Raw genomic sequence first — 26,143 nt, 5'->3', positions numbered from 1 at the left:
CCACATATTTGCTTATGGTGGAGGCAGTGGAGTGTCCCTCCTGCGGGTGATGCTGAGGTGATCCAACACGGGGAGGGGGCAGAGGCTCATGCGGCGGCTGCTGCCAACAGAAGGGAGCCGACATCCGAAACCGGTGCTGCCCGCTGCCGTAACACGTTGTGGGCTAGGCAGACTGTTAGCGACCGCAAATGGATGCCTATCGGGCCCTAACCTGCCAAGCTGGGAGATAAGGAGAACCTTAGGTAGGAATATTTCTGCAGTTAAGTGGAGGGGCGCTGTCTTTTTGCCGGCTATGCTAACATTGTTAGCTTAATAATAGCATTAGCGACATAATTGTTGATATTTCTTGCTGGCAGCGCGGTGAAATTAACAGACTGAAAAGAAACGCAGGCACCTACGCCGAGGTCACATGAACAACCAAGCCTAGTTTTCTTAGTTGTGTTGGCTTAACTACTGCTTGAAATGTTGTTTTAACCCTTACACCCGATTTTGGATAAGCTGTCAAGCTAACGAGCGTGCTTTGAGTCATCTCATAAATAATTTCACAATAAGTAGATTGCCAAGTAGTCTCGGCGGGGGGCATTCGTACAGTAGTTTCATGTGTGCCAGTAAAACCAGAGCTATTGTTAAATCGAGATTTTCCCTCAAAATAAAGTTGCCGTTATGCTTTGTTAACTGTTAAATAGTGTTTTAAATATGTCCTGATTTTTGCTGCAGAACATTTTTCATTAGCTAAAAGTATCTGCAGTTAAAAAAAATACATCTTGTGTCTGCGTGCATTATACCTCATGTCATCTTTAACTGTTATTTTCACTCGTCTGTTGACATTTTCGATAGTAGCTGTTGAGGGGTGTGCTTACGTGTCTAGGTTGGTGCTTTAGTTTTGAAAGGCAAAGCAGGAAGTTTACTAACTGCCTGCCTGACAGTACAGCTAACTAGCTAGCTAGGTTATGTCAATAATTTTAAGATGCTATTTGTTTTTCCTAGGGTAGTACAAATGTTCATTTATTCCGTAGTGTGGGCAGATTGTTTTTCCCTAAAATAAAATGGCTAAATGACATACGTGTACATTTCACACGTCGTATTAGGGCTGACGTTTGTGTTGCTGTTTCAGAGGAGTCAACACTACTGATATCTCAGCTTGTCTTTTGGTTGACCATGCTGTTTCAAAGATGTGACTTATTCGTATACTCCATTTATTGAAAATTAGATACATATATATTTATATGTAAAACCAGGTGTCCACAGATGTCTCTCAACTTTTGTCAACAGTTTGGAGAGATCAATATACCACAGTCTCCTCATGAGATTAGTTTCCAGAAGATAGTAAAGGGGAAATATAGCTTTGTGGTCTCTGGCCGATGAATGATTTGTCTTTGAGAATAGAACAAAAACACATTTTGGGGAAATCTCAGTCTTGGAGACTTTCTTCTCTAGTGGCACCGAACACAGAAAATGTACGACTAGTTAATCAGTTAAGCGGTTACTTTTAACGTGCTCTGTGGCACTTATAAATATGCTGAGCAGGCCCAAGGACACAGAGTTTGTGGCAGGATTCAAGTAACACCGGATTTACCCGTCTTTGAAAGAGGGTCCACCGCTGGGAGAAGAGCTCACATGGTTAGTGGTTAAACATGGACTGTGACCAAACTGATAACTGGATTTAGATATACGAGTAAGATGTTAGTCAGCAGTTCTGGATATTGTGGTTACACCACATAGTTGTTGGCTGTGATTCTTTGTGCATCAGTGCTATGTGGTGGTGAAGGGAAAACAAAACAAAACAGAGGAGCCGCTCTTTCTCAGGTGACTGAAAGTGTCACTGCAGGAGGTGATCAGACTGACTCAGTAACAGCAGTGTACAGGAGAACGGTATTATTGTATGGGTGCAGTACATAAATACCCCTTTGCATAGATGAATGTGCATTTGACAGCTGAGTGCAAAAACCATAAGCACTCACTAGTCTATAGATTTAAAGATTTAAATAGTTAAAGCTTTGTCATAAGATGGTTCATTCCTGTTTGGCATTAATAACCAGACATTTTTTTAAGTCAAATTTGAGGTTTGAAAAAGTCTGTGTCTCAACTGGACTGATCTCTGCTTGTCTTTGTAAACAGTCACCCTTGCAGGGTCGACATTTCTTTTCTTCTTCTTTTTCTTGGGAGACGCCACCACAGGAAGCTGATGTTATGGCAAGGAAGTGCCTCCCCGCAGTTAAAGAAAGAGCGCAGGGAAGGGTTATTTACTAGACCACTGTGCTTTCCCCCCCACCTCTTTCTCAAACACTGTTTCTTCTTTGTCTCAAGCTCATGTTTTTGTGCAACCCTGGATCAGATCCAGTGCACTTATTGACAGCGAAATCAACTACAACAGCTCTGTTAATTTGAAATAATGAGAACTTGCCCCTTGGCTTATCTCAGCTTTAATTGCATGGTTTACAGTGAGCTTTGCACCTTTATGCATTTATAGAGCTTGAAAAGAAAAGCGTCTGGACTTCTTTAAGTTGCTTGAAGACGTTTCACCTCTCATCCGAGAAGCTTCTTCAGTTCCAAGGTCAAATGGTGGAGCGTCCCAGATTTAAGCCCTATGAGAGTGTCCCTCAAGAACCTACAAAGGACCCCCTAATTACACAAGCCAAGGTGTGAAAACAGGTGTAGCTCACAATCAACCAAGGTTTAGAGTGAACTCATTGTGAAACCTAGCCCCACCCTATCATGTGATTTACTGAGATCAAATGGCCCAGGAAGTGAGTGGGCGTTAAGGTGTCTGGGAAGTCATAAGCCACCGCTTCTGTTCAAAAATGGTTGTTCACAGTGGACATAGATGGCTTCTTTCACTCCCCCATCTATGTCCACTGTGAAGGACCATCTTTGAACAGAAGTGGTGGCTTACAACATCAACTGTCTGCCATCTATAATCCAGTTTTGAGATCCTTTCCCAGACCCTTTAACGTCCACTCACATCCTGGGCCATTTGATCTCAGTAAATCACGATAGGGTAGGGCTAGGTTTCACAATGAGTTCACTCTAAACCTTGGTTGATTGTGACCTACACCCGTTTTCACACCTTGGCTCGGTGTGAAACGGGTGATTAGGTTGAGATCATTAGGGGGTCCTTTGTAGGCTCTTGAGGGACACTCCCATAGGGCTTAAATCTGGGACTCTCCACCATTTGACCTTGGAACTGAAGAAGCTTCTCGGATGAGAGGTGAAACGTCTTCAAGCAACTTAAAGAAGTCCAGACGCTTTTCTTTCCAAGCTTCCTAGACTACAATGACCTGAATGACTGAGAACATTCACAGACATATTTATACATTTATAAATATTTTCTTTCAACAGCATCCTGATCAAAATAGGCACCTTTATTACATTTAAACTGATGTCATTTTGTATTTCATAGATTCTGAATGTCAGTTCAGCAGTCACCCTTCCTCCACTGTAAACTTGTGCTGTTAACAGTCAAAAGCCTGGCTAATATTTAAGACGTGTCTGCCAGTTTCAGGCAAACATTGTGGACTTTGGCCTTTTCATTCTGTGCTGTTTGTTAAATATTTGAGCTGTATTTAAACCGGTTGTGCTCAATGTAAGTTTAGCCACCCGGCAGCCGTCTTCAAAATGCCTCCAGGCAGGTATTTGAGCAGTTATTTTGAAGCACCTATGTGACTGAATGGGTAGAGAGCCATAGTTGTAATTTCAGTGGTTACAGGGACATAACTGTATGAATAGAAGAAACAAAGAAGTAGTAGAAATAGTGACACTAAAATCATGCTTAAAAGGCTTAAAAAGCTTTTTATATTTGCACAATGCATTCATAGAATAAAAGGATGTTACATGAGCCAACATGAAGAGTGTCTCTGCCCATCCTAAAAAAAAAAAGGTAGCATCTGAGAGAAATGTTTATGGTGAGGGAGTTGGCTTATGAGGTTCAGTTACTTTACTCAGCCACTTAAATGCCAAATTGTCAACTGTGCTAATTGGCGTGTTTTGCAGTAAAATAGACTTGCGTTTCTCATATCACAGTCTCTTCATTTTCCATTGTAAGTTCTGGTACATAAGGACATGTCTGGAACTGTAAAGTCTTGCATTGCATGTGCTCTAAAGCATGGTGCTGCTTCAGATGATAAAAAAAATTAGTGGAAACACGCTCTCAATACAACTGGCAGTGCACGCTGCTCTGCTTCTTTGTTGGACTTTAAATAACCAAAATACCTCCATATTATCAAATTCTTCTCAACAGTGTTCTTGTCTTTTGAAACGTGGGGTATCTGGTTGTTGCTGTTGCTTGACTGTTCATTAAGATCCTCTATTGCCCTTTTGTCTTTTTATCTTGCTTTCACTGTTTTAAATTGTTGGGAAACAACCCAGCAATAGAGGGGAAATTTATGGTTCAACGGCTGTGACGCATTGGCAGTCAGTTTGCAGCTACAGACTGCCTCCCTGCCTATCTGCAGAGATCTTCTGCTATCAGATGGGAGCATGGTCAAAAATATGTGGTACACACATCAGTCTGTAGGCTAATCTTGTTTGAGCTGTTGTTGGTCCATCAGCCAGCACTGTAGAAGAGCAAAGTTATATAGGATTTTTAAGACTAATATTGATATTGGGTGAATTAAGAATATAGAATATTGGATTTTTTTTTCCCTTTGACACACAAATCAAACAGATTTTTGTAACATTTGTTATATGTAGTTACTTATTTACTTGTTCTTGCTCTGCCCAAGTGTGCCCAACAGCTGCCTGTTTCCTATGTGGCATTGCTAAAAAGGGAGTTCCAGAGTGGTGGGCATTCTGTGCAACATCAACACTCATGGTTGAAGGGTGTTTCTCTATTGTCTCCTGCTTAGTGGCCTTTATAAATTCTGAAATTCCAAACTCTAATGAGTGGCTGATATGTTTTTCTTTTTATCTGTTGATTGGCTCTCGGGGTGAGGGGCAGGGGAGACGCTTCTTTTGTGTTACAGAACTCTCCCATAGATTTTTATTCAGGATTCACTGTCTCCTCTTATCTAATGTCCCTTATTTAAACACGTTGTTATACTATGAACACTCAGTCCAACAATGTAGAGTCAGCAGGAGTGTTGTTTGTTAGGCGAGGTTGTTTGTGATACTGTAATTGATCACAGATGCTGGAGTAGGAATGTGGAAAACACACCGGGTTTTTGCTATTTTATATATATGTTTTTTTCTACAAATTTAACCAAGTTAGAGTGATGTGTGTGGTGTATGTTGAAGAGCATACTGTTTTCAAGAGTGGGAGAGTGAAAGAAAAGGCTGCTGACTCTGCCCTATTTAGCTGCTCTGTTGGTCCCCAGCCTGTGCTCCCATGTCTATTCAGACCCAGTGAAAAAGGGTTGTGCTCCAGCTAGCAGCTCTCTGTTTCAGACATCTGCATTCAAAAACATTCAGCTATTCAGAAAACTGGCTGCTTGTTGAGTGCACGCCTGGGAGAAAAAACAGAGCTCAATTATAATGTGAGCACAGAACAAACAGTGCTGTGAAAAAGTATTTGCCCCCTTCCTGTTTTCTTATTTATTGATTGATTGATTGATTGCATATAAGTCACACTTAATTGTTTCAGATCATCAAATACATTTTAATATCAGACAAAGATAACATGAGTAAATACAAAGTGAATTTTTTATTTATTTATTTATTTTTCATTTCAGAAGATTTTTTTATTGAATGATGATACACAGTGAACGTTTATCATGAAGGATGGTAAACAATGAAAGGATGACATATGTGTTTTGTTTTTTTTGTTTTTTGTTTTTTGTTTTGGCCTGTCCCGTTTGGCTCTTTTGCCATCAGAATTGTTGTCTAAAGGCAAAGAAAGATGCCCAACGGATTTACTTTACCAAACTGACCATCCCAGCCTTGCCGTAATGGTCCATTTGATTCACCTTTTATTGTTTATTTTATTTTCACTTACTGAATACGGGACAGACTTGACTGGGGGAAAGAAGGGGAGAAAGAAAGAGGGAACGAGAAACAGCTGAGAAGAGGGACGGGGGAGAAGGGCAAAAGACAAAAACCAACAGAACGCCCATCCCCGGACACAAAGAACCACCAACGCACCGATGTCTGAGGGGGTCCGCCACTGGCAGGGGAAGTGGTGGTAGGGGGAGATAGGCCTCCAAACCTTGGAGGGCCTGAGATGTCCCCAGAGAGGTGGCGCCTGACACCCAACCTGACATATAGACACAGACATACAGGCACACACAGATACAAACATCCATTCCCACCCTCATGCTCTCATATGCACTTACTCCACACTCAACCAACGTGGAGACAGACATAAAGAGACGTTGTACACACGATCACACTCCCCAAGCGTACTCTACAAACCGGGTCTAGGTGCCCCCGCCCCTGGAGGGGGGAACTGCACCCAGACCCAGGTGGTGTTTCCCTTTTCCCTGCGGTGGGGGAGGCAGACCGCCCCAACTCCGCAGCAGCAGGAAGGCTCCACACTCCAGACCGCAGTCGGACGGCCAACTCCTCCTCCTAGTCCTAGCCCCCCTGCTCCAGCAGGTCGCAGAGAATGGGGGTGAGAGAAGACTCCAAACCTCCCTCCACCCGCTCATTGTAATGTTGATGCATGTGTGTTCTAAGGTGCATTTAAAACCCAGGAGGGCTTGGAGCTACCTGCCAGAGAGCAGCAGGTAAGCGCATGGTCCCTCCTGCTAGCCCTCAATGTCTACGTGTATTTAAAATTGAGAGGTGGGCAACGATGCCAGGGGTGGGGTGTACACCCTGATGGTACTTTGGACTCCGTGTATCGTGCCCACCCCCAAGATCCTATATGTATGTGTAATGAGAGTGTGAGTAATGTGAATGTCTAAGTTGTGGGATAAAATTGAGGCAGAGGCAGCCAGAAGGGGACAGAGGGGGGGGGGGGGTAGCCTCCTCTGTGTGAATTTTTAAGTAACAGTTTAATTTATTAAAGAAAGTTATCCAAACCTACCCGTGTCTATGCGAAAAAGCAATTGGCACTTTAACCTAATAACTGATTGTGTCACCTTGAGGAGCAAGAACTGGAACAGGATTTTGGCCCACTCAGACTTTCCAAAAGGTTCAACCTTTGTGTTGTCAGTCCACATGATATTTTCCCAAAAAGTCTTGGGGATCATTAAGATGGTTTTTGGCAATGTTTTTTTCCCCTTGGAATATATATATATATATATATATATATATATATATATATATATATATATATATATATATATATATATATATAGCATACAGCTTGGCATCAAGCTGTATGCCAAGAGTGAACGAGACATCGATTCACTGATCCACACTACCAGGCTATACAGCAATGACATTGGAATGTCGTTCGGACTGGAGAAGTGTAGTCGGATGGTAACAAAGAGAGGGAAGGTAGTCAGAACTGAGGGGATTGAACTACCAGAAGGCAACATTGCAGACATAGAGGACAGTTACAGGTACTTGGGGATCCCACAGGCGAATGGGAACCATGAAGAGGCCGCTAGAAAAGCTGCAACCACCAAGTACCTGCAGAGGGTCAGGCAAGTCCTGAGGAGTCAGCTGAATGGTAAGAACAAGATCCGGGCCATCAACACGTACGCCCTGCCCGTGATCAGGTACCCTGCTGGGGTAATAGGCTGGCCAAAGGAGGAGATAGAAGCCACTGACATAAAGACAAGAAAGCTCCTTACCATGCATGGAGGGTTTCACCCCAAATCCAGCACCCTGAGGCTGTACGCTAAGCGGAAGGAAGGGGGCCGGGGACTGGTGAGTGTCAGCACCACAGTCCAGGATGAGACAACGAACATCCAAGAATACATTAGGAAGATGGCCCCAACTGACCGAGTGCTCAGTGAATACCTCAGGCAGCAGAAACCCAAGAAAGAGGAGGGAGACGAGGAACCATCATGGAAGGACAGGCCCCTGCACGGTATGTACCACCGGCAGATAGAGGAGGTGGCTGATATCCAGAAATCCTACCAGTGGCTGGACAAAGCTGGACTGAAAGACAGCACAGAGGCACTAATCATGGCAGCACAAGAACAAGCTCTGAGCACAAGATCCATAGAGGCTGGGGTCTATCACACCAGGCAAGACCCCAGGTGCAGGCTGTGTAAAGATGCCCCAGAGACAATCCAGCACATAACAGCAGGGTGCAAGATGCTAGCAGGCAAGGCATACATGGAACGCCATAACCAAGTGGCCGGCATAGTGTACAGGAACATCTGTGCCGAGTATAACCTGGAAGTCCCGAGGTCAAAATGGGAGATGCCCCCAAGGGTGGTGGAGAATGACCGAGCTAAGATCCTGTGGGACTTCCAGATACAGACGGACAAAATGGTGGTGGCTAACCAACCGGACATAGTGGTGGTAGACAAACAGAAGAAGATGGCCGTAGTGATCGATATAGCGGTTCCGAATGACAGCAATATCAGGAAGAAGGAACACGAGAAGCTGGAGAAATACCAAGGGCTCAGAGAAGAGCTCGAGAGGATGTGGAGGGTGAAGGTAACGGTGGTCCCCGTGGTAATCGGAGCACTAGGTGCGGTGACTCCCAAGCTAGGCGAGTGGCTCCAGCAGATCCCGGGAACAACATCGGAGATCTCTGTCCAGAAGAGCGCAGTCCTGGGAACAGCTAAGATACTGCGCAGGACCCTCAAGCTCCCAGGCCTCTGGTAGAGGACCCGAGCTTGAAGGATAAACCGCCCGCAGGGGCGTGCTGGGTGTTTTTTTTTTTTTTTATATATATATATATATATATATATATATATATATATATATATGTGTGCACTGTATATTTGGATATTGCTTAAAATGGCAATCTGGCTGTAACTGATTTCTGGCTGTCTTTAGCTAAAGATGTTGCTTACTTGCTGGTGTTTGGACTTGCACAGTTAAGTACACATTTGGGCTTTTCTTTGTTTCTTTGTACCGGTCTGGTTTGGTTTTAGACTTGCATACCACGACTGTTGAAAGTAACTTTCCCTGTTTAAAAAAAGGTAATATACACGTTGGTGACAATTTAAAAGAAAAACCTGAACCCTTGACCTCTTCCCGAATTGGATCCAGTGGACTGGTTTTGGCATTTGGGTGGGATGGTCTGCTTGTGCTCTCAAAACAGCAACATGTTTTTAGGTTTAAATTACAAAATGATAAATACACATTGAAAATGCAGACAAAATGGTAATGGACACCCTACCCAAGATCAGTTTAACCATGCAAATTGTTTAGGGTTGTGGCCTGAAACCAGCCGATTCTGCAGTTGTGGCAAGCCCTTCCTCCTCGTTTGAGCCAACAAAGCTTTCAGGTCATCATCAGCTAGTGAAACGCCATCAAGCTGGCTTTTATTGTCCATTGCTTCCCAAGGGTGTTCCCATGGGTGGTCTATGGGATTGAGGTCAGGGTTCTAGGAATACCATTTTAAGACCCCAGTGTTCTTCTGGGTGGTTAAGTATGCTCTGGATCTCCATCATCAATCGTGGATGATTTCTTTTCAGTTTCTATACAGAGTTTCTCTGCACACTTCAGAGTTCATGATTCTGCCAGTAACTAGTTAACAAGTTCAACAAGTTCAAACCTCACTGCTATAAGAAAAGCTGTGTCTAATGTCACTGAGACATGCTTAATATGGTCATGTCGTCCATGTAGCTCTGGCTGTTGGCATGGAAGCCCCACCCACCTGCTTGCAGCAAATTCCTGCCATCGCAGGGTCCCAACACACACAGCAAGACATGATTGGATTGCTGTGCTTGCTTTCTTTATTACTTTCCAACAGTGTTTATCACAGATCGGACGTTAAATGTCCATCTGCTGTCCAATTGTGGCAAAGTACACAAAATTGTTCTGTTTTCTTCCTCCTATAAGGCGTACCCATACAGCACAATCTCCTAAATCAGGGAGATTTCAGTCAGAGATTTCCATAACTGTGTGTTAAATATATGAAAAGAAAACTTCTGAGGATGCTCTTCCCTGATTCTCCTGACATTTTCCCCGAGTTCATGTGTGAAAACAGCCTTACGTGATGTGTATTTGTGTTCTACAACTTAAAAAGCACACAAAGGACATTTAGACTCCTCATAACTGATATTGATAGTGAAGAAAGGCTGTGAAGAGTGATAGTAAAGACTGTGTGTGAACTGGATCTTTTTGAGGACTCTGTGTAGAAGACTTGATACAGGATGGCATATTTTAAACAGCACCTGCACCCCGGAGGCACAGCTGAAATTTGTTAGAAAGGTATTTGTTTTTGAGTACAGTACAGTTGTGACTTGGTAGCAGGTCATTCTGAGTTCTCGGGAAACATAAACTGGTGATGCAGTTTACTTTAAATATTAATTCATTTTTACTACGTGTATTTATTTAGCCGTGATACAGCAAAAAGGCTTAGTCACCTAACTGTCTAAACATTTATGGCCCACTGCAGCATGCTGGTCAGCTTCACAGCGTTCTATTTAAAGTCAGATTTACTGTGTGTCTGTGTATTTATTTCCATTTTTAAACGGCAAACTTTTTCTTGGGAAAATAACAGAGCACTGACTCAGAGGTAGATTGGAGTTGGGTTTGCTTGTGCACAATAAATCACTTTAGCTCACTTTTCCCCTCGTAAGTGAACTCAAAGACATCCAAGTTTGTGCAAAAGCACTTACTCTTTGTCTCCAGCTGCTTCCCAAATCCCTTTTCTTGCTATCGTGGCATCAAGTCAGATTCTACGAATAAAACCTCAGTGAAACCTCCTCGGTTTTTTTTTTGGGGGGGGGGGTTGTCTGTTTTAATAGCCAGGTTTAGCACATTGTTGGTGAGAGGTAAAAAGCTCTTCATTTGTTGGAGAGAGTATAGTTGTGTCATCTGTTACTAATTTGGTCTGTCACTATGTAAGTATGTTCAGGAGCCTAGATTAAATCGTCATTAGGAATCTTTTCTGGTTTGTCAGGTTGTTTAAATAAAGCAGCAAGGATTGTGAACTGGTATATGTGTGGCTCACATTAGAATGGCACTAAGTCATGTCTTAGCAGCTCAAGGTGAAATGTATTACTTTGGGTTTTTTGTGGTGTTGGGTTTTTTTTTTGTTTTTTTTTTTGTTTTTTTTGCCTCTCATGATATGCCGGATATTTGAGCTTTCGGTTGATCTGTGGGAGGTGGAATCTCATTTTCCTTTTTTGGTCCTGCTGAACGTTCTTTGCGATGATAGCAAGATGCTTTCCCTACCTCCTGTTTGTTTGTGCTGAGGCCAAGACTGCAAAGCCACATTCTTTGCACATACGCCCCCAACAGCGGCCACTTATTCTGGTATCATTGTTGCAGCTAAAAGTCCTAACTGAGAGAACAATTACAAACACATGACAGCCATCTAGTGGAGGCTGCCCTTTAGAGGCCATTAAGTCAGTATTTATTCTGCATTCCTGAATCTGGGGGTGTACAGTATACACGGGATATTTTTTAAATATGCAGAAAACTAACAATCCACCAGAAACTAATCATTGTAGGCTTCACAAATAAAAAAATAAAATAAAATAAAAAAAAGCAAAATTAGCTCCCAAACACCGGCTGTATTGAATAAATTTCTGAGCTCAGGCAGAGGTTTCGAGAAGTGCTCAGCTATTTGATGTGGTCCCAGTTTTTTTTCTTAAGAGTTCAGGGAATTGTCTCTGTGGAAAGAATTCTTCTTCCATGGAAAACTGGAGCTATTGCTCTGGAGGCTGACGCACATTACCTTTCTTCTGTCTCCTTTCCTTTTTGTGTACAGATTGAGCCGTAAATGTTTCAGCATCAGAGAGCTCACTATGAAGAAGACGGTCCGGCCAGCGGTGAGTAAGGGGAGCGCCGATCGAGGAAAGTCAGAGGCCGTGACTACCGGCGGAAAGCCCCCAGCCAAAAGCACCACCGTTGCTCCTCTGTCTAAGGTAAAATTCATCAAGTGATGGAGCGTGTAGCACCTGAAGGTTTCTGATTTCATTAATTTTTCTGTGAGCGTGTTGACTTTTTCTTCTTTCAGGTTAAAAGCAATGATGACCTCTTAGCGGCTATGGCTGGAGGGAATCCTTCATCAAGTAGTGCCGTCACTAAGACCAAGAGGACTACGTCTGTTGGCACAAGCGCTAGCAACTTAGACAGCAAGCCAAAGACAACTTCAGGTATCTCAAAAAAATGTATCCCACAGGTTTGGAATGTATTCGTGGCTGGAGCTGCTCCTCCTGGAGCCTGCTTCTGCCGGAGATTTCTTGATGTTAAAGGGGAGGTTTTCTTCCTCACTGTTGCCAAGGGATTGCTCATCTAATTGTTGGCCTTTTCTCTGTATTATTGTAAGGTCTTTACCTTACAATAGGAGGTGCCTTGAGGCACCAAAATGATGATGTTGGGACATGAGCGAGAGACCCAAGCAGCACAATGATAGTGAAGATCATCACAACAGCAGCTGCTGGTTAGCGGCAGCTTAGTTGTCAAAATAAGAGCATGGGAATTGTCTACTAGCAAAAAAAGAAAAAGAATGAGACAAAAACATTGCTAAACTGAGCTCTTCATATTCTCAGATAAGCTGTAAAAATTATTTTTTCAGTGTTACTTCACCAGGATAAAAGAAATCCACTTTTTCTTGTAGGTACTTCATCCAAACGTGCATCATCATCCACTTCCAAGGAGCCAAGTTCATTACGAGACCGCCTTCGGTCATCCACTGCTAAAAAGCAACTTGCATCAGGGACTGTAGCTGGGGATGTGGCCTCAGGAAAGCGCTCTCGCCGCCAGATCCTGGCAGAGTCCGAGGGCCGTATGAGCAAGTCTAAGTCAGATGGCCAGATTAATGATAAAGTGGCTCTGGAAGCCAAAGTCAAAGACCTTCTTGGTTTGGCCAAGAGCAAAGACGTGGAAATCCTTCACCTTCGCAGCGAGCTGAGGGACATGAGGGCCCAACTCGGCCTTGGTGGGAAGGAGGTGCCACAGGAGGAAGAAGCTGGGGAGGAAGAGAAGCCCCAGGTTTCAGCCATCACAGCCGCTGATGTGGAGTCCACTCTGATTCTCTTACAAGAGCAGAATCAAGCCATCAGAGAGGAGCTCAACCTGCTGAAGAGCGAGAACCGCATGCTGAAAGATCGGCTGAATGCTCTGGGATTCTCCCTGGAGCAGAGGCTGGATGGCTCTGACAAGCTGTTCAACTACTCCTCCCTGAGTCCAGAACTGGCTGCAGGCAGTGGGCACAGCGATGGTGGTGGCACAGGTACTATGACCTCCTCAGTGGAAGGCTCTGCCCCTGGCTCATTGGAGGATCTTCTCACAGGACACCAGCATGGAGGCTCGGCAGACAACCTGGATAGTGAGTCAAGTGAGGTCTACCAAGCTGTCACCTCCAGTGACGATGCTCTGGACGCCCCATCTGGAGCTTCCTCGTCATCTGAGTCAGAGTGTGCACCTAGCAGGGAGCGTTCACGGAGGGGTAGCAGTGGCAATGCCAGTGAGGTGTCAGTAGCCTGTCTGACGGAGCGCATCCAACAGATGGAGGAGAATCAGCACAGCACAGCTGAGGAGCTTCAGGCGACACTGCAGGAACTGGCTGACCTGCAGCAGATCACACAGGAGCTGAATGGAGAGAACGAGCGGCTCGGAGAGGAGAAAGTCATCCTCATGGACTCCTTGTGCCAGCAGAGCGACAAGCTGGAGCTCTACGGCCGCCAGATTGAATACCTGCGCTCGCTCCTCGAAGAGCATCATATATCCTACGTGCTGGAGGAGGACATCAAGAGTGGGCGCTACATGGAGCTGGAGCAGCGTTACGCAGATCTGGCGGATAATGCCCGCTTTGAGAGAGAGCAGCTACTGGGGGTGCAACAGCACCTATCCAACACGTTAAAGATGGCTGAGCAGGACAATGCTGAAGCTCAGGAGATGATGGGAGTGCTGAAGGAGAGGAACCAACAGATGGAGCGCCTCCTGGATTCGGAGAGGCAGGATCGAGCTGCCATGGCGGCCACACTGGAAGAGTACAAAGCAGCCGTGAGCAACGACCAGGCGGAGCTGAGCCGCTGCCGAGCCCAGCTGGATCAAGAGAGGCAGAGAGTGGCCGAGTTGTACTCTCTGCACACTGCGGGGGACAAAAATGACATCTGTCAGCTGCTGGAAGGTGTTCGGCTGGGGAAAGAGGAGGCTGAGGCCAAAGCTGCAAAGATGCAGGAGGAGATGGAACAGGCCCACGGCGAACTCAGCCGGCTGCAGGAGACTTTCAGGAAGGTTAGTTCAAGGACAGTGAGTGGAACATGAGATCTTCACGCAAATAGAAGCTAAATTGAGGCGTTTGACCTAAATGTCTTTACTTTAATCTAGGGTGCAACAACTCTCAGTTTTTGGGTTATGAAAATTACAGCTTTATTACTGCCCGTCCATCAGTGTCTCAGATATCACAAATTTAATATCACCAGCTCTCCAGAGTCAGCCTTTAGCAAGGAATGGTACACATTCTCAAAGACTATACAGAGCTAACTGCACAGATGTGTAGTTATAATAGCAGGCAGGTTATTGTGAAGATTTATTGCAGTCAGTTTTTACCTAATGTCTTGTCTACTGTCTAATTAAATGAAGTATACTTTAATTGTTTGTGCGCAGCTGGACAGTGAATACAGAGACTTCCAGGAGCAGGCGCAGCAGCAAATGGCTGAGCAGGATCGTGCACTGGAGAAGCAGCGCATGGAGCTGCAGGAGAAGGACACAGAGATCGCTGACATGAAGGAAACCATCTTTGAACTGGAGGATGAGGTGGAGCAGCACCGAGCTCTGAAACTCCACGACAATCTCATTATCACAGATTTGGAAAGTAAGTGGGCTGCAGACACACTCTAACTCGAGTGGACGCTTGTGCTGAAGGCCAACTTTTATCAAGTAGTAGAACAATGTGAGCATGCTCATCAGCTTGCCTTAGAGATTCTGATATGAAAAGGACGTCTGCTTTTGAATCAGTGCGTTCTTTAATGATAGCATCACCAAACATTGCCTTCTGATTTCAGACTCTGTGAAGAAGCTGCAGGACCAGAAGCACGACATGGAGAGAGAGATTAAGATTCTTCACCGCAGGCTGAGAGTAAGTGGACATTCGTACTGAAAGGTGCTCATCTTTTAAAAACTGCTGACATCCAACAGCCTAAAAATCTTGATAGCCACGCAGCTCGGGTGCAAACAACACGAGGCACCCATGAAGTGACCTGGGGAGTCACACGTAGCGCTGGACCATTTTTTGCTGTATATCATTCCCTTCCCCTTTCCCATATTTTGTTCCTCTCTCTACTGACCATGTCAGATGAAGCCATAAAAATCCCCCAGTCTCGTTGTCAGCCGGCCAAGATGATGAAATATGATCCAGGAAGCACAGCTGTAGCACCAGAACAATGAGTTTTGAAGTCTTATCAAATAAAAAGTATTGTCCAGCAGTCAGTGGTGCTTTCAGGAAGGACTTTTGCAACTCTGGAATGTAATCACAGCAGCCATAACTTTTATCTTCTGTCACAGGAGTTCTGGGATACAAAATCGAAACATGCTGTTGCAAAGTCAGCCACACAGAATGTGAACGTGCACACGTTTGTGAAAGAGTGTGGATTGAGGCTGTTTGATTATGAGCAAGTAAAGGTCAAATTATACTAGAAGGAACAAAAACTAGGTTTTAAGACAGTACTTTGTATAAAATCTGGATACTAAATAAATGCAGTATTATGACTTCTAGCTCCACAAACCAAAATTTTTCCATCACTGTGGAATTTTCAAAAGGTTTGCTGCAGAATCCCCTGATATTTTGACACAAAAAAGCAGATAGAAAACGTAACAACTAACTGGTAAACAAAGCGGGGCATTTTTAGAAGCGCAGATATTTCCTTTAGGAGCTGATGGAAACCTAAACGGAGCGCAAAGGGGAATTCATGAAGGCCTGATTTTAAATGAATGCTAATGTTTCTGTCATAAGGAAAGTCTGTCATTACAAATGGGAAAAACTGCCCTCTGGTGGCCAAAAGAATTTATCCATACTGCTAAATACAGTATTGATAAAATACTGCTGAGGGGTCTGCTGTTATGAGCATAAACAATGTTCAGCTGTTTGTATCATTACGTGTGTGTGTGTGTGTGTGTGTGTGTGTGTGTGTGTGTGTGCGTGCGCGTGCAGGAGGAGTCAATGGAGTGGCGTCAGTTCCAGGCTGATCTGCAGACCGCTGTCGTCATTGCTAATGACATCAAGTCGGAAGCACAGGAGGAGATTGGTGACCTGCGGCGCCGACTTCAGGAAGCACAGGAGAAGAACGAGAAGCTGAGCAAGGAGCTGGATGAAGTCAAGAGTCGCAAGTAAGACCCACAGAGAGACGCGTGGAAGAGCTGCAATAGTCAGCTCCTAATTTATTTATTTATTTATTTTTAGGAGAAAAAACTGGGATATTTCATATTTTCATTAAATTTGATACTAGATGCTCAGTAGCAGGGCTTGTGCTAAATCCAAAGTTGAATTAAAAACAAAAATAAGTTGTGAATTACACATTCTGTTTTCTATCTCGGTAAATTAGTGAGCAGAGGCATTTTTGCATTGATAATGTCAAAACTGACACCACAGGTGCTCTGAGTGCACATGCTCAGTGGAGTGCTTTGTGTTTTCCAGGCAGGATGAGGAGAGAGGCAGAGTGTATAACTACATGAATGCAGTGGAGAGGGACCTAGCTGCTCTCAGACAGGGGATGGGTCTCAGCAGGCGATCCTCCACCTCCTCGGAGCCCTCACCCACCGTCAAAACACTCATCAAGAGCTTCGATAGTGCCTCACAAGGTACAACACTGTCTTTGTTTTAGATTTTTAGACCTTCACTGCTGCTTTTGTTGTATTTTTTTTCCCAAATTCCCTCACCAAAGAGAGCCCATATTGTTAGTTAGTTTTTTGTCAAGAGTCACCAGTCTGACTAAGACAAGTGACATAAATTTAAGTCTTACCCCCCAACAATATATTCTCAATACATTTTCAGCATTTTTATTGATTTACTGCAGACAGGACTCCTGACATATCAGGCTTGTCTGCTTGCTGAAGAAGGTCCCAACTAAACTTTATATGACTGGATGTGAACCTTTTGCTTCTTTATATCTCAGGTCCAACGTCAAATGGTGCCTCTGTGGCTCCAACACCTCCAACAGCTCCGGCTGCTCCGTTACCTCGAACCCCCCTCAGCCCCAGTCCCATGAAGACGCCCCCAGCAGCTGCTGTTTCACCCATGCAGGTACTGGAAAAGGTTTTTAATTAACATGTTAGCATTTTTGTCCCTTATTAGCTTACTGCTTTACATACTATTTCACACTAGTGCAAGGTCAAAAATTATATTCCTCATTGAGCACATGCTTATGCTTCTTCCAAGGTGCCATAATGAATCCTTTTAAAGTAGTCTTGAGCACCTTCAAAAATAATTTCTGAAGGTCTTTCAGAAGAACAGGCAGTCCTACAAAAAACATGTACATCAGGTGAACAGTATCTGAAACTCATGTCATTTAGAAATAGGAAAAGGTCCAGCAAAGACCTGACACAGGACCTGAGAGATCTGGCCCTTCAGCTGAAGCATCTACTGTTCACTGAAGCCTTGTCTGTCAAGAAGCTGTTCTTAATAAAGGAAATTTATAAGGAAAACCTGAGGACTGAAAATCAGTGGTAACAGGTCTCACGGATTCAAGTTTTAAATTTTTAGTTAAATTGTCAGTATGTAGAGCAGGTTCAGGAGACAACAGTGAGTGTCTACAGCCATTTGTAAAACACGGAAGAGGCTTTGAAATGAGTTGGAGCTGCATTTGAGCCAGTGATGGTGTTGTGGATCTTACCAGCGTCCTGAAGAAGAAACTAACTATAAAAAAAAACTTTCAGTTTGGCCTGGACTGTGGACAGTCCAGGTGGAATTATTAAGGTGGTCACAACAAAAAATTTAAAGAAATGAGGGATAGCTCAAGACTTTTGCACAACACTGTACATTTTAAGCATTGGGCTTCTAAAGGGTTTGAGTGGTGGGGATTTTTGGGTTCTTCTCCTTTTCACATAGTATTGCAGGCTCTTATACTTGATCATGTGACACTCTCCAATGATATCAGCGTGACTTTGTGTTGTGCTTTTAGCTCAGATAACATTACAGAAGTGAAGCTCCGCCTACTGTTTTACAAATCACTGCATTCAGATTTTTTTTAATTTTTTTTTTAACTGTGCAATAAAAGGTGTTTTTCTGCTGTTTCAGAGACACTCCATAACTGGGTCAATGTCATCAGCCAAGCCGCTCTCCTCTTTGAGTGATAAGAGGCCCAGCTACACAGACATCTCCATGCCAGGTACATATTCTACATAAAAAAATAAATCTGTTTCTTTATGTAGGAACTGTTGCTTTTCATAGCTGCTGGGTGTACGCATATAAACATGCAGAATATTGTCCTGTTCATGAGGATTACCCATATAATATTTCAGTCCTTTGTCACAGTGATTAATAGGATTAATGGGCTGTCCCCTCTCTCAGGGTATATGGAGGGACTGTTTTTCTCAGAGGCCTGGACCTTAGCAGGTTTCCTGTATGTGTAGAGGATGATAAGCAGGAAATAATGAGTGCTTGGTTTGCTCGGTTCATTCTCAACACTAATGAGTTCAAGTGTTTCATGTGAACGTGCAGTCTTGGCCATAGCCTTCAGTCGTCCATTTATTCTTCACTGATTTATTGTTTTCTTGGTGAGTGTGTCGGCCTTGTGCGTCGGTATTCCCTGAACTCGGAGGGACTGGAATGTGGCTTTCTACTGACCTCTGCCCCCACCATGACATCTCATTTCAGAGGAAGTTGCTCATAGAGTAAATTGTTCTGTATGTGTTTACTGTGATGTTTACAGCCGAGCACCTTCTCAGGGGAACCTCAGCTAGCCGACCTCCATCTGCCCTCCAGAGGGTCTCCAACATTGACTCCTCCAAGGCGATCTCAGGTTAGAGATGCTGGCTATGTTTTATGAACTAATTATGAAGTAACTCGACCGTGGCTCAGGGGGTTGGGAATCGCATCTGTAACCGGAAGGTCGCCGGTTCGATCCCTGGGCTCTCTGTCCAGGTCGTTGTGTCCCTGGGCAAGACACTTTACCCTACTTGCCTACTGGTGTTGGCCAGAGGGGCCGATGGCGCGATATGGCAGCCTCGCTTCTGTCAGTCTGCCCCAGGTGTGGCTAAAACTGTAGCTTGCCTCCACCAGTGTGTGAATGTGAGAGTGAATGAATAGTGGCATTGTAAAGCGCTTTGGGTGCCTTGAAAAGCGCTATATAAATCCAATCCATTATTATTATTATTATTATTATTATTATTATTAACTCGGTCAGTAGTTCAGTACGAAAAGCTGAGTTTGATTTCCTCTCCCGTGACTTAAACAGTGACCCGCCGGAGCAGTGAGGAGATTAAGAGGGACATGTCAGCCTCGGAGGGGTCTTCGTCATCTTCCCTGATGGCGATGAGTGCTGCCTCCTCCCCACTCTCTCTGTCCTCCTCCTCCCCAACCGCCTCCATCACTCCCACAGCCCGCAGCCGCTTAAGGTACCACATGTTGATCCACTGATTCACCTCTGATGTGTTTCTAATGTGCTCACATTGGCACTTAAAAAACATTGTCTGTTTCCATTCTTGTCAGTGATTTTAATCTCATGTTTCTTGATCCCTTTTTTGTGTTTATTTTATTTTTTTTATTTTTTTATTTTTTTTCCATAGCCCAGCTCATGATGGCTTTTCTTTACTCATTAAGTAAATCAGATGAACTTGTAATCTGTTGCCTTTTTGGTATGGAAAATGTCTTAAAACTGATTGCTTGTGCTTTTCCTCTGTTTCTGTTACAGAGAGGAGAGAAAGGACCCGCTGTCAGCACTGGCCAGAGAGTACGGAGGCTCTAAGAGGAATGCTTTGCTGAAGTGGTGCCAGAAGAAGACTGAGGGCTATCAGGTAGCTCTCTTCTGTCAGTGTCCCCATGATAAAAAGCAACTGTACATGCTGACTGAGGTGTTTCAAAAGTTACAGGTAAAGTGCAGCTGTAGTCGTACACTATATGTGACAAAGAGTATATAAAGTGCTTCTGCATCTCTAGAGGGAGCTGCATACAATCTAAAGGCTGAGTTCAAGTTTGAAAATAGAACGTGGGGGTGTGGAGTTAGAAAGAAATGAGATCACCAGACCTCTGAAGCCCACTCCTCATCTCCGCTTGAGGCTTCTTGCACAACCATTCTGACATGTTGCCTTGTGGAAAATTACTGCCTTTGCAATTCTAATAGTTAAAGGTTTTAGCACTAAACTTTCTGTAGCAATGGCTCATATTGGCCCATGTTTAATGTAATGAGGTCAGCGTATGTACTGTTAATGATGTATGTGAGCCAAAAGCTTAGGTTTCAGATTACTCTGAGTACCTTTTATTTGTCAGGAGCTGTTAGTCAGATGGGAGTTAAAGTGGCTTTTTTCAATCAGATAGAGGATGAACTGAGGGGCTGCACACAGCCCAGTAGAAGCTAAATAAGGATTGTATTGAACTGTCAGTGATGGAAAGCTATTCTAGTTGAGTCCAAGAATAAAAAGATGAAGCTGGAATTTTGTGTGTTTGCGATCTTTGTGTTCCGATTCTGTGTATAAAGTTTCTTAGCATGATCAGGGGGTGGACGTGATCCTCCAAATGAGTGTTAAAAACAACCTACTCACACTGTGGAAACATGTTTGCAGATGCTAGTTGAATGCTTTTAATGAGAAGAATCAGCGGAGGGTGTGCATAAGCAGTAACATGATGCAGGTCTAATGTGGTGCTAAGATTGCACAGTAAACTGTTATCAGCGAGATAAAATGAAAAACATGAAGGCGGCATCATTTCCACGTTCATAGGTAGATGCAGTGGTGCACTCTGCCACGGGCAGCGATACCTCATTGTAGAGAAAGGTAAATAATGTCACAACTTTAACTCCTGAGTTGGGATGAACTCTTTGTCTCCCTTTACACCCTTTAACTTTGCAGTACCCTTTACATGCTGCTGCAGACTGACTGCTCTGCGTAGGTCTCACTTGTTAATTTCACTGCAGGCTCTTTAAAGCTATGGTTAAAAAAAATAAAGATAAATCCAGTGACGACCTCAGAGTGATTTAAGCAGCAATAAACAGATGTGCCAAGAGTCCTCTGCCATCACCCCAACCCTTTTTATTTGATCTAAGGTATAGTTACCATGGCATCTTAGGTCTTCACCAGGAAGTGGGCAACATTTAGTATATCCTGTGATGTAGTTTTCTGATAAACACAGTGCTCTCTCTGCATCACTGCATATGGTGTAGATTATAGTTATGACATTAAAGATATTTGAGGATATAATTTAAGTGGTTGTTTGCAGGATGCTGTAAATCTTTTGATTTTAAAGGTCAGATGGCAGCTGATAGTGGAAAAGATGATAGATATGATATGATATGGATGAGTAGTGTTGACACTTCATATAAAATCCCAGGACCGTCATCAGATCGAGCAGATAAATCATTTTAAATGGTTCCGTGAAAGCAGAATTGATTATGAGCAATAGTGTTGTCTGAAACGATGTGGAGATCGGCCGTCTGGCGGTGACGTTCATGATGTAAAGGTCCAAAGGATGAAATGTTGTACAGTCATGTTTGACACCTTACCCAGAAAATAGCTTCCTATTGATTTGTGGTCTGGATTGTAAATGTTCTGTCGAGTATGATCAAAGTTTAAATGCATCACCTTTGTGTTGTGTTTTTTCTTTTTTTTCTTTTTTAAAGAACATTGATATTACCAACTTCAGCAGCAGCTGGAACGATGGCCTGGCCTTCTGCGCCGTGCTCCACACCTACCTGCCCGCACACATCCCGTACCAGGAGCTCACCAGCCAGGAGAAGGCAAGTGACGTTCGGAAGAAAAGCTCAAACTTCTTTTAATCATCAGGTTTCATTACATGTGACTTAAACTGTGGCTTCTTTTCATCAGAGGAGAAACTTCACCTTAGCTTTCCAGGCCGCAGAGAGCGTGGGCATCAAATGCACTTTGGTAAGCTTCATTAAAATAAAACCCCAGGAATGAAGATAAAATACAGCAAAAATCCTGACACAAATTTAGAACGGATGGCATAGAGAATATACTTTTCATTGCTTTTCAATACGGCAGCCAAGCTCGCACAGATTGCTTGTTGTGATCTCTGGCTGGAGTTAACCTGCAGTCTGCTTTCTAATTGTGATCCGTTTATAGTTCTGCTTTTAACCTCATAAACTTCACTCAGCTGCTTGTGCATCTATCATCACAGATCTGAGCTATACACTGACTTTTATTTCAAATTTGGACAGCGTCCTAAGTTAGTACAAGCGTACATGCGTTTAAACAATGTGCGGCTTTAGCCAACATGGATTTCTAACTGCTACACCATGTTGGCTCAATGAAAAGTCAACGTAAGGTAAGGTTACCTGAAAAGGAATGGTCTTAATATGAATCTACAAAGCCTTCCTTCTTCTTTTTTAGTGTATACTGGTTCTCTGTCAACCTCACTTCGTCTGTCACAGACTCTCTGATTCTTTTTACCAGTTAAGCAAAGACTGTATATATAAAAAAACAGACATAATAACCAAGACTTACTGCATTGCTATCTATTGCAGACTGGCAACCAATACCAGCTAGGTTGGTTATCAGTGATAATTTTGACAGAACATTCTGATTTAGTTCGTAATCTCTAAAATATAGAGTATAAAGTTTGTCCTGTTTTTAACAGGGAGAGTTGCTCACCTCGCTTCACTAAGCACCCATGACATCAAATTGCGAAATGTGTCCATATCTGCTCTTCTTTTCCTCCCAAGAACTGATATTTTGTCACAAAGATCAAATATGCGCTACTAAGCTTTACAGCACAAGGAGATTACTTCTGATTGGATTGATTCCAGACTCGTCCCGCCTTTGTATACAACTTAATAGGCTCTGATTGGATTTTTTTTTCTTCTATTTTCATCTTGTCAGTACATTTCATCTTAGATATAGTCTTGTTCCACAAAAAAAAGGTTGTTGACAAAAACTATTACAAAGGTTATTAAAGAATGAAATTATCACTGCTATCTATAGACTGCTACCAGCTTTTTAAATAGCGTGTTAAGGTGATCACCCTCGTGCTGTTTGTCAGATAGCTCCCCTGAAAATGCTGCAGAGGGGCTCGGGCATGATTAGGAGGTCCAGCAGTGACTTGAATGAGCTGAGGAGAAGCCTTGCAGAGAGCTGTGACAGCAGCCACCTGTTAGACCAGCTGTAATCATGCTTAACTTTACCCTTAAATACAATTTTAAATGTCTGGGTTGTGTTTTAAATGTAGTGTTTGTAGTTATATTAGCTTTAGAGACAGCTTATCAGGAAGTTATGGTGCATGGCTTTTGACTTCGTTCTTCAGGGTGATGCTTGAGATTACACAAATGAGATGAAACGTGTTGGTCAGTGAGATCTGGAGGTGCTTACAGGTAGATTTTGTTACCATTCCACAGAGCCAGGTTAGCTGTTTTTCCTTTATGCTAACTGAAAGCATGCTGACCAGGTGCTAGCTGTAGACTCACATTGAACATGATTATGTTCAAGTCTAAGGAGTTTCCCAGAATGTCAAACTCATCTGGAAGTTTATTTGAATGGGTTGAAAATGTAAATATTATACAGGATCCTCTCCAATGCTATCCGGCCTTGTTCATCAGTAGGTACATATCATAAATCAAATGCTTCACTCAGGGTTTACTTACTGCTGTTACAGCTGGAGTTGGCAACTCTTATTATCAAGACGACTTGGTTGTGTTTAACCATAATCATTATTGATAAATTTTAAATAACGCCCTTTAATGAAGTGAAAAACATCATATAAAATATGTAGTGTCTAAAGTGTCTGTTTGTCTTTTCCAGGACATTAATGAGATGGTGCACACAGAGAGGCCAGACTGGCAAAGTGTCATGACTTACGTTACAGCCATCTACAAGTACTTTGAGACCTGACTTCACCGTCTCCCTCGCCCTTCTCCTGCAGCACAATCAGAGCCACACTGACCGTCATGAGCTCTCAGCAACAATCCAACTGCACGGTCAACTCTTCCTTACTCCCTCCCCATGCATCACAGCAGCACTGTCATGCTGCAAGTGTGTCCACGCTATTTAACAACACTAACTGCAGACCAGGACTTTGCTGGACAAGTGCCACATCCTCACACTGCAGCTAAGGAGACCCTTGTGTGGAGTTGTAGTCCAGGGGCTTGCCTGTTTGTTTACCATTATACTAGAAAGCCATGAGAAGGACAGGATGTGAATACCTGTGGTTCATCTTTTCCTCCAATTCATGCCTGAAGTAGCAGCGTGAAAAAGAAGCCAAGTCTCAGTGCCTTCTATCTGGATTGGTCTTGCATACGTTTCTCCGCTCTGCACCCATTCTCCAGGTTGTAGTTTGTTCAAGGGGAATTCCATCAAATCTGACTTTAAACACTCTGCTTTGCAGCATAAGGTTTGTCATAGGCTTTTCTTCTTGATGGGGAATAATTACTGGATGTTTCCCCCCGTAAATGTTCAGTTTCTACATTATAAGAAACCAAAGGTTAGTCATGTTGGAATTTCCCCCTAAAACTTTGTAAATTCCCTTTGGTCAGACTTGAGACAGATGCAGGATTTTACTCCAAGTCTTCCAGATGTTGCAGTGCGATAACAGATGCCTCTCATACAACGGATAAAGTGCCTGTGTGAGTTTTGATGCAGGAGACCAGAAAACAAGCTCTTTTTTTCTTCTTCTCCAGTTTGTAAAGCTGAGGATTTGAGGAGTTGCCAAACTAGTTTCAGATTCATTCATTCATTGATGCTGATCACGACTGACTGCTTTCAAGGACAGGTGTGCACTTTGTTCTACAACTCTGCTGCACTTTTCTGTTGTTAAGCCGCACTAACACACTATGATAGGTTTTCTGTAATAGATCCAAGACTTTAGACTAATATTCATTTGAAGAACTATATAACGTGTTTGTATTTTATAGGCCTGGAGTTGCCGTCGTGCACTTCGTTCATTGGGCACATACAGCACACATTTCATCATAATCAAGCTATGAGTAACTAGAAAACTAGAACCTTAGATAATGGACTCAGCTGTAGATTTCATGCCAGGCTCTGGTTTTAGGAAGCAAGACTAGACACTTTCATGAGCTTTTTTAAAAATTTATTTTAGGCCAAAGCAGTGCTTCAGTTAAAGCAGCAGGTGGATGTTTTCAGTGATGCGTTTTGCTGCTTTCTTGCCAGTAACCAGACATGAAAACCTCAGTTTGGCTCTGATCTGTAAAGTGTGATCAAAAGTTCTGTGAACTGTCTGTGAAAAGCAAACTCCTTACCCTTCAAGGTCACCTCCTTCTGCACCTTTAGACTGCCTTCAGCTGCTATTTTTAGAGCTTTCCCTGGAAATTCTGTTCTGACTACTTGGATGTTTGTGTGTGCGATGCAAACAGGACCTCCTGTACTGTGTCAAATCAGTGACCCTTTAAGTTAAATTTCATCTTGTAGAAGAAAATGGTAGTGGTTAACACTTGCCTTCCTCGAGTCAAGAGTTCAAAATCAAGGTGCACAACTATGTGTCAAAAAAAGCAACAAGCACCCGCACCTCCCTTTATTGCTTTGTCCCCGAGTGTCCCAGATGTGAAAATCTGGATGTTTCGATGCAGATGTTTGCTTTCTGTGTACAATCAAGGTCTATGGTGAATTTATATATTTGCACCTGCAGGTGGCTAGAACTGGACTTCCAAAAGGTAATCAAATAAGCACATGAATGGTGCACAACGTGTGACCTTTAAGGGGGGAATCAGACATATTAAGATCAAACTCGTAGCAAGAAACCAAACGCATATGTTACACAAGATTTTAAACTCTTCCTTTAACGTCCAGAAATGTTGCAAGGCCGTTTATTTTAATTATACACAAATTATTAGGTAATCCATTTTGCAATATGCAAAATGTTTTGGTGATTTTGTGCTTTTGCAGTGTTAATAAAGTTGATAATATGACCAAGCATTACTAAGGAAATACTGTGGAGCACGATGCCATGTAATAACTCTAACTTCAGTCTGCACCATTACTGTCACGCTGTCTGACTGCTGTGTGCCTCAACATACCAAGTTCACTCTATTTATTTGCGTAGTGCATTATAGTGAAGTCA

General features: G+C 43.2%; 1 protein-coding gene across 1 annotated transcript; it reads left to right on the top strand.

Moving 5' to 3' along the window:
* The first annotated feature begins 102 nt into the window (after window positions 1-102).
* Window positions 103-24,406, top strand: specc1la (sperm antigen with calponin homology and coiled-coil domains 1-like a). The gene is made up of 16 exons (XM_085367071.1): window positions 103-242; window positions 11,729-11,885; window positions 11,978-12,116; window positions 12,581-14,202; window positions 14,575-14,782; window positions 14,973-15,046; window positions 16,118-16,293; window positions 16,601-16,764; window positions 17,079-17,206; window positions 18,200-18,290; window positions 18,834-18,923; window positions 19,359-19,518; window positions 19,815-19,917; window positions 21,735-21,851; window positions 21,940-21,999; window positions 23,869-24,406. The coding sequence occupies exons 2-16, from the start codon at window positions 11,766-11,768 to the stop codon at window positions 23,956-23,958; spliced, it is 3,342 nt and encodes a 1,113-aa protein (XP_085223197.1). The 5' UTR covers window positions 103-242; window positions 11,729-11,765; the 3' UTR covers window positions 23,959-24,406.
* The last annotated feature ends 1,737 nt before the right edge of the window (window positions 24,407-26,143 follow it).

This window comes from Diplotaxodon limnothrissa, linkage group LG12 (assembly GCF_057381915.1).
Source record: "Diplotaxodon limnothrissa isolate DT_005_m linkage group LG12, D_limnothrissa_male_GT1.1, whole genome shotgun sequence".
NCBI lineage: Eukaryota > Metazoa > Chordata > Actinopteri > Cichliformes > Cichlidae > Diplotaxodon > Diplotaxodon limnothrissa.
Note: the sequence above shows the minus strand (reverse complement) of the source record. Positions and strands in the feature narration are given on the sequence as shown.